General features: G+C 35.0%; 1 protein-coding gene across 1 annotated transcript in view; it reads right to left on the bottom strand.

Annotated features, from left to right (window-relative positions):
* Positions 1-305: 305 nt before the first annotated feature.
* The window catches only part of LOC116895589, a 55,961-nt gene continuing 41,486 nt past the window's right edge, over positions 306-14,780 (bottom strand). The window contains exons 22-27 of the mRNA XM_032896816.1: positions 10,088-10,218; positions 8,681-8,839; positions 6,154-6,263; positions 4,871-5,057; positions 1,257-1,494; positions 306-492 (exon numbers count right to left, since the gene is read on the bottom strand). Coding sequence (XP_032752707.1) covers positions 458-492; positions 1,257-1,494; positions 4,871-5,057; positions 6,154-6,263; positions 8,681-8,839; positions 10,088-10,218 — 860 coding nt within the window. The 3' untranslated portion in view covers positions 306-457. The remainder of the gene's footprint in view (positions 493-1,256; positions 1,495-4,870; positions 5,058-6,153; positions 6,264-8,680; positions 8,840-10,087; positions 10,219-14,780) is intronic.

The raw sequence follows: 14,780 nt of genomic DNA on the forward strand, positions 1-14,780 counted from the left end.
CTGATCTTCTCAGGTCATTTTGTATATTCTAAAAACCATGCTCCATCTCTAACTTCATCATGTGTGATGATTAAGTTTGATTGGTAATGGAATTTTATTTAGAACTTTGTATGGCACTGAATTCTAGGCACAACTCTGAGGGAATATTTAATGTCATTAGTTTTGGCTGCACTTTGTAAACTGAGGTGGGTAAGCTAGTACTATAACTGGGCTGTAGAGGCAGAGACAGAAAAATGCCACTTCCCAAAGACTATGGACAATCATGAACAAGGCACATTGGAGTGTACGCAATAACAACACTTTTATTTATTGCAACGTTTATTATGATAGCAAACATTGAGTAACATATGGCATAAATGCTGAAGAAGTATGTTGCAATAATTTGTTTGCTAAGATTAAGTGGAAGGTAGAAGGGAACATTAAAATAGAATGACCTTTTAGTGTCTTCAGTCATCCTCTACCACTTATACGTGGCAGTTTTTGTGTCCTGTCCTGTTAAATGAAACATAAAATGTCATTGTTAGAAAAACATTCTCAGATGATAGATTCACTTCACTTCAGATAAGAGTAATATTTCAGTATATTTTCTTAACTCTATACAAATAATTACTTGAGTTATCAATGTATAGGAATTTGAGTGGTACTACCATATTAATCAGGTGCGTTTTAGCCTCTTTATCTTTCTTCACATAGGTTTTGTAGTGGATCCTGTGCAATTTAATATTTATGCCAATGCTAAGCATTTGGCAAGATTGTCTCTCATAAAAAATTAAACATCATTTTTGCATTAAAATAAAAAGCATGTTGACAGTGGTGCAGGGCTTAAACATGCAGAATGTCTAATGGATATATAAATTAAATCATTGTTTCTAAATGATCTTAGAAAAAATAATTTCATATGAAAGAAATCCTCTATGACTTAAAGACCATGGGAAGAAAGGCAATATTGTGGGATTCTTACAGAGGCTAAATAAAGAGTCTGTCATACTTACCTATATATATATATATATATATATGTATATATATATATACACACACACATATACATATATATATACATATATATATATATGTACATAAGTGTGTGTGTGTATACATATGCACAAATTTAATTAAATTAAAGTGTTGGTTAAAAAGTTTTTCCATACTCTAATATCATTTTGTGCTCAAAACTGCTCTGATAGTTACAAATTTATGAAATAAGTGAATGATATCATCCTTCCATTCATTTGATGACTAAATAAATCTTGGCTCACCTGTAGGACCTTCCTCCTGCAGAGCAATGGATGAAATTTTAAAATTTTCACTATTATCATATGTTTTCCTCTTGCGGCCACCTAGGAATTCGTTCATAATAGGTGATTTTCCAGAAGAATTTATTGAATCTGGACACGTCTTTAAATCCTCAGGTCTTTTGTCAATACCTTTACAAAATATACTGTCATTTCCAAATATTTGACTATAGTTGTCGATCATGATTTGTATAATGGACATCTGTAATAACACAAGGCAAAACAAGATTGTCATTTTACATAGTTTACAAAATTGAAATTTAAAAATGAAATCCAAAACTATGAAGAAAATAACAGTTGCCACAGATAGGAACCCATGAAATGAAGTTTCTGAAATGGAAACTCTAAGTTCTCTGCATTTTACCAAAACTTGTCAAAATTTCAGACATGTTGCAAGGAATAGAAGAACTACTTAACCAAACCAACGTTTCAGACCTGATATACCGCCAAGCACTGTGAGTGAATTAATGACTGTCGTTTGTTGATTTTTTGTGGGGGTAGGGGGATGGGGGGTTCTGTTGGGATGTTTTGAATGGGATGCCATTCTAGTTCCAGGCATGGCAATACCCTCTTTGTGACAACTTTCTGGTGGTTTAAGTCCCTTGGCCCTCCTGGTGGAAGTATGGCACTGCCCAGAATTTGTAGTTACAAAATACAGGTGCCCATTTTCAATGCACTTTCTCTGCTACATTTTGGCTTCCCAAGACAAGAGACATCAGGTCTCAGCTTGCTGTTTAGTTTTTCTTCCTTTCTGCAGCCATGCTCCTCTGTCATGACATTGAAGTACTATACTCTCTCAGCATTTATAAGTCCCAAAGAACCACTTACTTGAATACGTTTCCCTGATCATATTGTTTTATTTTTTATTGGTTATTTATTTATTTAGATTTCAAACCTTATCTCACTTCACAGTTCACCTCCACCAATCCTGTATCTCCTCCCCCTGCCCCTATAACAGTGCTCCCTCCCTCACTTACACACTCCGGCCTCAACACCCTAGCATTCCCTAACCCTGGGTCACCAAGCTTCTTTAGGACTAAGCAGCTTCCCTTGTGATGCCAAATAAGGCCATCCTCTGCTACATATTCAGCTGGAGCCACGGGTTCCCCCATGTGCAATCTTGTTTAGTGTTTTAGATCCTGATGTTTTATTAAGGCAAAACAAATGTGGCTGAGAAAAGAAGTTGGTGAGAAAAGGGAGTTTAATGGAGAAAATACCTCCATCAGATGGACCTATTGTATAGAGAAGTCTAAGGGATATTGTCCTGATTAACCTTGGAATTTGTAGGGCCCAGATCTCCAGGATGGTGCTACCCTTGAGCTATTAGTCAGAAATGAAAGATATGAGGTACAAGGCAAGAGACAGAACTCCTACTCAGTTTCTACTTCAGTTCTTGCATAAAGGTTCCTGCCCTGTTTCAGTTTGAATCCTGATATTTCTCAGGAGTTAACTGGTAACTGCAAGTATATCATGGAATGTAACCTGTCTTCCATTAGTTGCTTTTTAAAAATGTTTTGTCACAGCAATCATAGGAAATTATGACACTTCCTAAATTGAGCAACACTGATAAGTTACTTTTCTTCTGAGATGATGGCTTAGGTTAAGTCAACTCTACTCATCACATATGTTTCTTCCCAGCATGCACCTACGTTTATGTTTGTGCAGTCCTGCACAGAATAGGAAAGAAATGATTCTTAGGAAAATCACATTCAAACGATTGCCTTAATTTACATGCAGATTGTACAGAATAGTTTTGCTTCTTTGTTTTCATACTTGACCATACAAAAGAATAAATTTGAAAAGAATTGCCAATAACAGAAGAATCATTAATAGTTAATAAGAGTGAAAAATTAATTTTGTTGCTTCATTTGGACATGTGCTTTGATACAGACTTTGATTTTAGGTTTCCAGTAGCTTGGTAATTAGAAATTACCTATAAAATATATGTTTCTAGTCCAAGCCAAGTTGAGTCCTATGTGAGAATCCTATTTAAGCTGTCACTTGGGCTATCTTCCTCCATTGTGTGTAACAACATCACTATACCTTCCTTCTTGTGGACCTAATCCCTAGAAACTACTAGTTAAAATATACCCTGCTTTCATTTTTTACTTTTTTGTTTCCTTTTATCCTTTTCAAAATATATGTCCTTTTTTGAATCTCTTTAAATTTATCATCATGCTCCCAAGTTTATTTTTCAATCCTTCCATATATCCCTTGGTAACAACCTCCCTTCCCAAAACTTCAAAAATTAAAATAAAATAAAGTTTTAAATTTAAATTAAAAATTAAAAATCAAACAAAAATTTAAAATTCTTTTTAAAAATGCAGTGTGTGAGATGTGTTGTGCTATACTATGTCACACATTATATCTTTTGTCCAAACAGGTTTACTTGCAAATGTACATTGAAATAAGTCACTGGCCTGCTTCAAGCCCTCTGGATTTTGCTACACCATCAATACCAGAGCCTCCCAGACATGCCTCTCCTTCTATATCCTGGTATCTTGCTGTAGCCTTTAATCATTGTGATCCTTCAGCTTTGAATCTGCAGGACCTCCCCCTTCATATGCTCCAGCAGCAGGATCTAGGCCCCCTACATATATGTAGCAGATGTGCAGCTTGATCTTAGGTATGTACCCTAAGTATTAGTGTGAGGTCTAGCTCTGACTCTGTTGTCTACCATTTGATTGCTTTCTTTTAGCTGGGCTGCTTTGTCTAGCTTCAATGGAAGGAGATGCACTTATTCCTGTTGTGAATTGATGTATGAGTGTGAGTTGGTGTTCATGGAAGTTCTACACTACTAAGATAAAGGAAAATGGAGTGGAGAAGGGGTCGTGAAGATGGGACTTGGAGGAAGGGACTGTAATCAGGATATAGAGTAAATAAATTAGTGAATAAATATTAATGTGTGTGGGTTCATAATAAAATTAACACTACAGTAGACCTGAAGAACTTAAAACTGTACCTGAATATATTAGTGGTAAAATAATTTAAAGTATACAAAATAATATACACCAATTTGTCACCTACATACACACACACACATGCACTCACACGCACACACACACAAACACACACACACACACACACACACACATATATATATATATATATATATATATATATATATAAGAATGTACTTTTATATGACCATTAATTCAGTTGATGTGAATATATAATAATAAAATAGTCTAATTACTGTGGAACAACTATTATATACTCCAAAAATAGGGCTGGAATGAAAAAAAATGAGCAAAACCTAGATAATCAGGATTTTTTAAAACTTCCCTCTAGTCTTCTTTGACTACCATTATATGTGAAGCATACTGTTGGCCAAAATCAATATCTATGAAGAAAGAAGGAAAGAACAAAAGAAAGAATGAAATGATTCACTTATTTTAAACTACATTAACAATCTTTCTTACCAAACCTTCCTGAAACAGATCAATACAGATTCCACTTCATTCCAGAAGAATGGATTCTTAGGGTTTCCTTTTACAGAAATGATCTTTCCAAAGTGTTCCTACTTCCTGCATTACAATGAGAATTTTGTTCCCAAAGGCAAAAGTCAGATCCCTTACCTTTCTTGATACATCACTCCCAAACAATGTGTCCTTTGGAGTCTGATGCCACAAAACATAAGGAGCTATGCGGACAGATAAATTGTTACTGTCTAAATTATTCATGGATGAGTCTCTTATTTTTACTAACACACAGATGAGATGCTTTAGAAGGATAAAGTTTGCCTGAGGAATCTTCAGTAAAAGTCTAAACAAAGAAAAGGGATAATTTTATTTTAGACCATCTGAAAACGAATGTTAGTTACAAAACTATGAAGAAAACAGGGCAAATGTTTTGTAGACCAACTCATAGTATAATCAGAATTCAAAAAAATATAATATACAGCTAGAGTACTACATAAAATATTTTCTGCAAATCATTTTCTGTATAAAATCATGGGAACATATTTTAAAAGTGTGAATGATTTTCTATGTAATAGATATTTGACTGCTACCTACAGAAGCTAGAGGAAGGTGTCAGGATATTGGTATTAGAATGAATGAGATTGTGGCAGACCATGTGGGTTCTGTGCATGGAAACATCTCGTGTTATTAAACATCAATCCATCTTCCCAAGCACCATGGAGTGGAGAAACATTTAATATCTAATGTAGGATAAATCCATTTAACACTCTTGTGACACTCTAGAACGTAAGGAGCAGAAAGCACCCTAGTGACCATATACAATGCAATTATAAAAGCTTCTGCTACGGGTAAGGCAGAGATGCAGGGCTCCTGGGTAACAAGTGGAGCTCAACCCTTCTGTTACATACAAAATCATTCTATGGCATATCACACAGAAAAATGATTCAAAGAAGTCAAAGCTATACCTGACCTAGACTGTTTGAGGTAGTTATAGTTGAGAAAGAAGTATTCAGTAATAGCTTCATGTTCTAATCAATGGTATATATTTAACATGTGATATTTTCACAGTAACATGGTAATAATACAAGGATGCAAATAATCCACAGGTATTATACACACATAATTCTTCTAATTTGTTTCACACAGGAACTAAACCAACACTCTAGGCTGACCTGCACACAAGGTGTTGCATAGGCTGTCTTCTAAACTGTGAGAGTTATAAAGGAGAAGACTCTCATGTGGGATTTCAGACATGGTTCAACACTCTAGTTTGAGAAATGAACATGTTTAAAAAGTGACAATACATGCCTGACCTAAGGAAACCTCTTGGCATGGGACATCATTCCAGCTTAGAATCCTGTAAACACAAGCCTGTCTACCTTACAAAAGCACTGCTTCTGTATTGGTATAGTTCCCCACGTGCTTAACTGTATCATTACCTTTGAATGGCACTAATTTGTCCAGCCAGAGTTTCTTCTTCTGGGACAGTAAGCCAACTTTCATATAAGTCAGAAGTAAGTAAACTTCCTTCGATATTTGTAATGAAGTCCTTTTTTTAATGGAAACAAAGAAGTAATGGTCAATGTACATTTTAGAAAGAACTTGAAAAGCATTTTTTGTTTAAAATTAGCATTTTAGTCCAGTGATTCTCAACTTGTGGGTCATAATCCATTAGGTGGACACATATCATATATCTTCCATATCAGATATTCCCTCCATTTTAATTTATAATTCTTATCAATAGCAAAATTTTAATTGTGAGAAAGCAGCAAAATGATGTAATGGTTAATAATCACCAAACCATGAGGAAATATATTACTGTTACAGTATTAGGATGGCTGAGAATCATTGGTTGAAAGCATACTTCCATAAATGATTCCCAGACTTCTATCTCCTCAGAATCTTGGATCAAATGTGGAACCTATATGGAGCATCTTGTGTTTTCTTACCTAAGACTAGAATCAATGAAGCAGCGTTCTATTAGTTACTATTGCAATGAAATAAACCTACTGTCTGTTCAGATTGCCTCTCCTGACTTCTAGTCCACATCATGACTTGCAATCATAGATCTGCACTCCAACTCCCAGTCCAAAGCTCTCTCTCCCTTGAAAAAAGCCAGATGCTATGTGGAATATCCAGACAGGAGCCTATCCTAACTTCCCTCTTAGAGGCTCCATCCAGCAGCTGACTGAAATAAGACATGAAGAGCCACAGCCAATCATTGGATCTTATCGATCAATCAAGGACTTGTATGGAAGAAATGGGGGAGATTCCATGCCCTGAAGGAGATAGGAACTCCATAGGAAGAGCTACAGAATCAACTAAGCAGCAGCACTGGGAGCTATCAAAGGCTGAATTAACACCTAAAAATCCCGCAGAAGCTGCAGCATGACCTACAGCACAATTTATAGCAAATGCTTAGTCTCCTTGTGGGTCCCACAACATGTGGAGCAGGGGCTATCTGTAAGCTGTTGACTGTGAAACCCTGTCCCCATCTGGCCTTAGAGGGAGAAGATGTGCTAACCCTGAAGAGAGTTGATTGCCAGGGTGGGAGGATAACCCAAGGGCCCCTAACCTGCTCAGGGAAGGAGAGAGACTCTGTGAGGGGAGAATAGGTAGGGGGCAGCATACAAGACATAAAATGAACAAACAAAATATGTAACATGATGATGATGATGATGATTATCATGATCATAATGACAGTAACTATTCAAAAATCCACCAAAACAAACAAACTAAAACCAAAGTCCTTTTCTTGGAAATAGGCAACTATTAAAAAATGACAGCTCCCCAAATTAACTCATCCTGACTGTATAACTGTTGAATCTATACTTTAGGCTCACACAGAGTAAAGCTGTTATATACACGTACACCTGGCTTACAGACCCAGCAGGAATAGTGGTGAAGCTTACTCATTTTCCATGTGAGAAGGACTCACAGTTTCATGTCTGTTTCTTATTTTGTAAATATTAAACTATTTAAATCTAGTTGTAAGCGTCAGATTGTTTGAAGAATAGAAACTGTCTTTTGCTTGAAGTACCACAATGAACTTTCATATTGTACTAAGAATAGCAAACCATAAAAATGGAAGAATCCCAGGTGCCCTTGTACCTGTAAATTGCTTTGAATACACATGGCTAACTTCAGTAAGGTCTCAAGTTTCTGGCAATGAGAACCAGACACACTTGGCAAACTCAAAGGCCAAGGAAGGATCATTCAGTACTTTTGCCTAATGTTAGTAAGCATAGTTAATCCAAGAGCATTATTTTCACTCTTCATGTCTGGGGTATAGCTCCACAGACTTCTGAAAGATGAAATCAGATCATGTCCCAAGTAAAAATAAAACAATATTTGCTCTAGAGTCACTGCAGCTCCCTGGCAAGTTATGAGTGTTAGACAAGTTAAAAAGCAGGTTAGGCTAATACTTGAATATTTGACATGGAATCAGAATGGCAATATCTGGCAAAAGTGAAAGTGCTGGGTTATTTTTTGATTGAGAAGGAAAACCATTTCTTGTACATACAAGACAGAGGGTAATATTCAACATTGATAGCCTATTGTAGGTGAGTGTTGGACTAGTCAATTTGAACTGTTATTTGTGAAGGATATTATTTGGTAAGTCTTATTTAATACATGCATTTGATGAATCCAATTTTTGCCACCAATATAACTTGTTCAGCTATTAATTCACATGGTATGTTTAGAGGTGAAATCAATGGAGTATTTGTAAAGCCAAAATAAGCCCATCTGATAAGTGAGGATGTTAGCTTCCAATAGAAGCTGTTCACCTGTGTCTTTAGGATGAATCTTTGAGGCTGTCAGACTTTTACATGCCATGCCTCTTATCAAGAAGTCATGTGTCAATAGTTCTAGGAAACAGTCATCATCATGTAATCTCAAGGACAGAAAGCACATATGCATCTCTATAGGGATGCTTAATGTTGGTGATGTGAAAACCTTCCTTACCTTTAAAACGGAGGCTATAACTAGTATGCCTTCTTCATTCCAGTCTATGAGTTCTTCACTCTCAATCCTCTCTCTGAGGCTCCAGTGTGAATTTTCAGGTAGAATTGCAAATATCTGATCTGATTCTTTTCCTTTCTCTGCAATTATGGATAGCATTTCCTGTGTGGGATAAGGATAAGATTGTATTATTAGAGATCCACACATCTGAAGCACAAATATGTCTTTTATTATGAACCTGAACAAGAACAGTTTTGGGTGCATAGCAATAACTGAGAGGAATAAAGAAGTCATTGAACTTTTTTCTGTTTTAGCTTCCAAATACATTTTCTTCCCTAATCCATTTTTCCCTAATTTGTAACATCATGGTTTTGTTGAACTTCTGTTCCCCAAAGCATTTTGGTGAATGGTCCTGTATTACTTTCTGTTTCCTTCTATGAATATCTTTCTCAAGCATGGCATCTTAAGTAAATATAGGTATATTTCCCTTTCTGAGATTAAATCACTATTTTACTTACTGTCTGTCCTGACCTCTATTATGAATCCTAACCTTTGTGTTTTGAAGAAATATTTCTTTCACCATATTTCTGAGACTTTTATATCCTTATTCTGTGATTTCTTATTTTCAACTATGTCTACAGATGCTTTCACATTTAAAACACAAGCATATTTCAGTCGGTCTTCCATAACTTACTCTATAAACATGAGTACCATACATAGGTTGACGCCATTTTAAATGATTACATGAATACATTCAAGGTTACCAGAAAATTCTGCTCTAAAATACCTAAAAAAAATTGGCAGTAATGCTCATGTGTCTGACAGGATAAATTTGTTCACAAACAGCATAAATCCCTATCACAGATATAGTGCTAAAATAAATGTTGGACACTAAAGAAATGTTTCCAAAGAAGTTTAATAATTCATTTAAAATAGATTAAGCCATATTAGATGGCATTTAAATACAGTCCACTAGCATAAAAGATGTTAATATATATCAAAAACAGTGTGTTCATCTAATTCATTGATAATATAAAGCAAAAACCTATAGCTATTTTTAAGTATAAAAGATAGAGTAATTTCAGAGGCAATGATATTAAGGGAGACTCCAGAGAAATGTGGAGTCATAAAGAAGCTGCAAGACTTTACAGTTGAGTAATTAGTGGGGCACTTCCATACAATTATTTCCTCCAACAAGCTGGTGGGTTTGGATCTTTGATGCAGTCAGTGCAAAACATGGGAATGTTATTGCTTTTCTTTTTCTTTCAATTACATTATTCAAAATACAGCAGAACTTATTTCCGTTTTAAAATGATCTTACCCTCATAGATAGGTTATCTAAACATTCCTCAGTTTGATTAATAGCTTACTGAGAACAAAGGTGCTGTAGATAGCCAAAATGATACTCACAAGTATTGGAGCAGGCAGCTTACTGTCGACATAAATGCTTGTAAGATTCTTGCCAAATAAGCATTTCTTTCTTGATGGTGTTGGACTAGAATATTCTGGTGGCTTGGTATATATATTGCTTTTCCTTTTCTCTGAATATACGAAAGAAGGGTAATCATTTTTAAAACTGAACTCTCTTAGACCTTGCATATCCTTTGCATTTTATTGCACCAAATCAAAAAGAGATGTGTGTTAAAGTACTAGAAGCCTAGAAAACATTAAGTAGACACATAATAGTCAAAGGCTAACTGAACAGAAAATAAAAATACAAAAAGCTATGAAGAAAAAGACAAAGTCACACATAAAGTTCACTACATTAGACTAATACTTGAATTTTCAATGGTTATTCTAAAATACAGTGGGCCTGCATCAACGTTCTCCATGTTTTCAAAGAATACAGACACTAGCCTAGACTTTATTACTGGGCAAAAGGATCATTCATGTTAACAGAAGAGGTGTAGCATTACATAGTTTAATCACCAGTAAGTCATTTCTCATCAGCAATCTTGGTCTACAAAAGGCAAACAGCAGTCTCAAGATAACGTACATATACACAAGAGGACAGAAATGAATTTGTAGTCATTCAAAAAAGAGGGGAAAAAGTATATGTCAACAAAAAATAACAAAGATCCTTTAATACTTCTCATTAATAACCCTAAGCATTAACTCTCTCACACCAGTAGTATACAGACTATCAGTTTGGGTAAGAAAACAGATTCCATCTTTCTCCTGCATCCAAAAATACACTTGTTTTAGATACAATTGCATACTCGTGTTTAGGATGCAATTGTCTATATTTCTTTGTCTAGGTCTCGGGTCCCATTTATTTCTCATGCCCATTGGTGTTGCCTTGTTCAGTTAATGTTTAGGGAGTGATGTTGGTGAGGCTTTATGGGTGAGGTCACGGGAACATGGCAGAAGACTGGGAGGAAAGAAGGTAAATAAATCACTTCTATAATAGTGTTTCTCCTAATAACATCAAGAGTGTTATAAATTTTATCAAGCTTTCAAAGGATAGAATCAAAATGTTACTATAGGATGGTCTAGGATGTTTACTGTATAAATCTCACTGATTCATGAGCATGTAGGAATCTTTCCATTATCTGATATCTGTTCAATTTATAAGATATGTTGTTTTGTTTTGGGTTGAATTTTTTTTCATTCTTTTGTTTTTGGTTTTGTTTTTTTAATCATAAAAGCCTTTTACTTCTTGATTAGAATTTTCCCAAGAAACGTAATACTTTTAAAAGTTACTGTTAATGATGGTGTTTCATTGATTTACCTTTCATTAAGTTTGTAATTTTTACAAAGAAGGAGTACTCACTTTGTGCATTAAGTTTGTATGTTGCTACTTCTGAAAGAATTTACAAGGTATCTGATTATTCTGATGGAATATTTAGGCTCACTTATGTTTACTATCATACGATTTTTAAAAAGACATACTTTGAATTCTTCATTTCTAATATATGTCCCCTTGGTCACATGCAGTTTTAACATTATCTTAAATGTTTACATATGCTGTATGAAACAAGAGTTGATTATGACTAAAGATGAGCAAGGCAAGCCATTGGTACCATAATATTTCATAAATAACTAGATGAAGGGCAGCACACACGATAAGGAAATTCTAGGTGACAGAATCATTATCATCCTTGCAGACATAAGGCACTCACTGCTAAATACTCTTCAACTCAGTATGGTAAGCATTCTTATTGCTAGAAATTTCAACTTTTAACTTTTCAGACGATTGTCAATTAAGGCTAATTGCAGATGTGGAAAGAAGAAAACTAAAGTAACCAAAAAAGAAGGAATTATATATTTATATAACATTTATATCATATTACTTTAGGAAAATGAATTTATCTTGTCAGAGAGGAGTGAAAATGTGTGACTTGGACAAGTCAAAGGACCTGCATAGATGATCCTAAAGAGAAATAACAGGATATCAAATGTTAAACTTTAAAAGCATACAGAGAAGGGGAGGGGGAAGGGTTAGGGGGATGTTGGGCCGGAAACTGGAAAGGGAATAACAATCAAAATGTAAATAAGAAATACCCAAGTTAATAAAGATTGAAAAAAAAAAGTGAATCACACACACACACACACACACACACACACACACACACACAAAGCATACTTAGGAATAACATTATTTCTGAGAAACCAAAGGAAAGACCCAGAACCATGTTCAATTCTACGGTAAAGAAAATACACCTAAGTCTAATCAAAGAACAGTTGTTTTGAACTGAGCTGTTAGTGTCACTTATTGGACCTATTCTGTTTTCTTGCCATACTGGTTATCATCGTACTTTAGAGGCGTTATAGGTGGATACAACTATCAATTGCTTCCCGAACATGTCAACCAGCCTACTGTTTTATCTACCGTAGAACCTTGACTTAGAGGTAGAGCTTTCTAAGATGTATCCAGCTAGAACCAGTTATTTGTGGAGATTCCCAGTAGATGTATTTGGCAACTGGCACTCAAGCCCACAACCTTGAGCAAAATTCAAGCGCTACCTAATGCATCCATATGTTTGGGGAAAGTCACAGGAAATACTTTAACAATTGGTAGAATTTCTCTCACCAGGATTGAAATCATGGCTGGTGCTAGAAATCTAGCCCAATTTATGTAGCTAGTCTGGTCATAGACTTTAAAATTGATCACATTAATTTAATAAATTAGCAACGTTCCTTAAAGCATTTAAATGTTAGTCAAAGAAGCCTCTTTGTACAGAAAATGGAGACCATTACAGAAAAAAAAAAAAACTGGACACAATGAAGAGATACTTGCATTATGGAAAATCCAGCACCAGCAAATACATGTACATTAGAGCTAAATGCTCTGTAGCTCAGGGAGCATTGTAGAAGAGGGGTTACAACTACTGTAAGACCCAGCATACTTGAAAATCTGTTTTGAAATTGCCTCTCATATAAATAGGTGCAAAATCACAATAATAGCAATGTCAATGCAGTGTTAAGGCAATGCTCAAAATTTCACTTGTCAAAAGTTAAAGGTAGCTGATTATGACTGACTGAATATTAATTTTTCCAGAAATGACCTGCATATGGATTGTCTAATACACACTGTATATTGTGGAAACCATGTTCACAAACAGAACAAAATGAACTCAAGTAATATTCATGTTTTTAAAGATACAAATATATATAAATAAAAACATGTATAAAACAATATTAAAATGAGTTTCAAAGGGCAGTGACTGTGATGGACTTAAGGGAGAAAATCAGGTTACAGTGCTCTGATTCAATTTTTGATAAAAATTTAATATAATACTAGTAATAAATGAAAACCTTGTGAACTTATAGTAATGGGAGTTTAGGAGGGACCAAGAACAGTAAATACGGAAATTATCAATTTCTTTACTGGAGGTTTTCTCTAAGATTTCCATTTCTCAAATTTGTATTACAGACACTTTTGAGATAGACAAACCATGAATTAAGAATATTTCATGTTGAGTTCTCAGGTGATGAAGAGTAATACAACAAATATGCTGTATGCTTCTGTGCATTTCTCAGTGTATGTAATGCATGCATGTGTGTGTGTGTGTGTGTGTGTGTGTGTGTGTTTGTATGTAAAACACGTGCAGCTCACATCACTGTGATATATTTAGGGTTTATTTAGAGCTTTGAGCTGATTACTATATGAGAAGAGCGTCCAGTATTGGTCTCTCTCTCTCTCTCTCTCTCTCTCTCTCTCTCTCTCTCTCTCTCTCTTGGGGGGTCTCTTTTGATCATTACTGAACAATATGTCAGGAATACCTGTCCTATAAACTTCTGTTAATTACTGTCTCCAACTGCCATCTCCCTTCAGGTAGAAGCTTCTGGTTTAGAGATGATTGTGCTACAATACCTATTTTGTTTGTTTTTTAATGTATGTTTGATGACCCAAATTCATGTCACAAAACCTGTATTTCAATTGCTTTAGAAACTGGATTATCTTTTCAGGTCATTTTGCATATTCTACATCCATGATCCACCTCTAAGTTCATCATGTGTGTGGATTAATTTTGATTATTAATGGAATTTTATTTATAACGTTCTATGGCACCGGATGGTACACAGAAATCTGAGGGATTATTCAGTGTCATTAACTTCTGGCCACACATTGGTAACCAAGGTGGGAAAACTAATACTATAACTGGGCTGTAGAGGCAGAGACTGAAAAACACCCTTTTCCAAAGACTGTGGAGGACCATGAAGAAGGCACATTGGAGTGTAAGCAATAACCTAATTTAATAACATTTGTTATAATAGCAAACAATGTGAAGCATGCAGCATAAGATAAGTATAATGAGTGAAAACTACTTGTAACTAATATGGTGAACTACAAAACTAACATAGGATCTTGTAATAATTCTTCTTATATTATTTTTTTATATTATTAAATGGGAGGTAGAAGGGAACATTAAAAAACAATGACCTTAGACCTTTCTAAGTCATCCTCTACCACTTATGTGTGGTAATTTTTCTGTTTTCTCCTGCTAAATGAAACATAAAATGTCATCATCAGACAAATATTCTCAGATGATAGATTCACCTCACTTAAGATAAGGGTAATATTTGGGTATATTTCCTTAACTCTATAGAAAGAATTACTTCATTTAACAATGTTTTTGAATTTGTGTGGTACTACCTG

Source organism: Rattus rattus, chromosome 3 (genome assembly GCF_011064425.1).
Source record: "Rattus rattus isolate New Zealand chromosome 3, Rrattus_CSIRO_v1, whole genome shotgun sequence".
Classification (NCBI taxonomy): domain Eukaryota; kingdom Metazoa; phylum Chordata; class Mammalia; order Rodentia; family Muridae; genus Rattus; species Rattus rattus.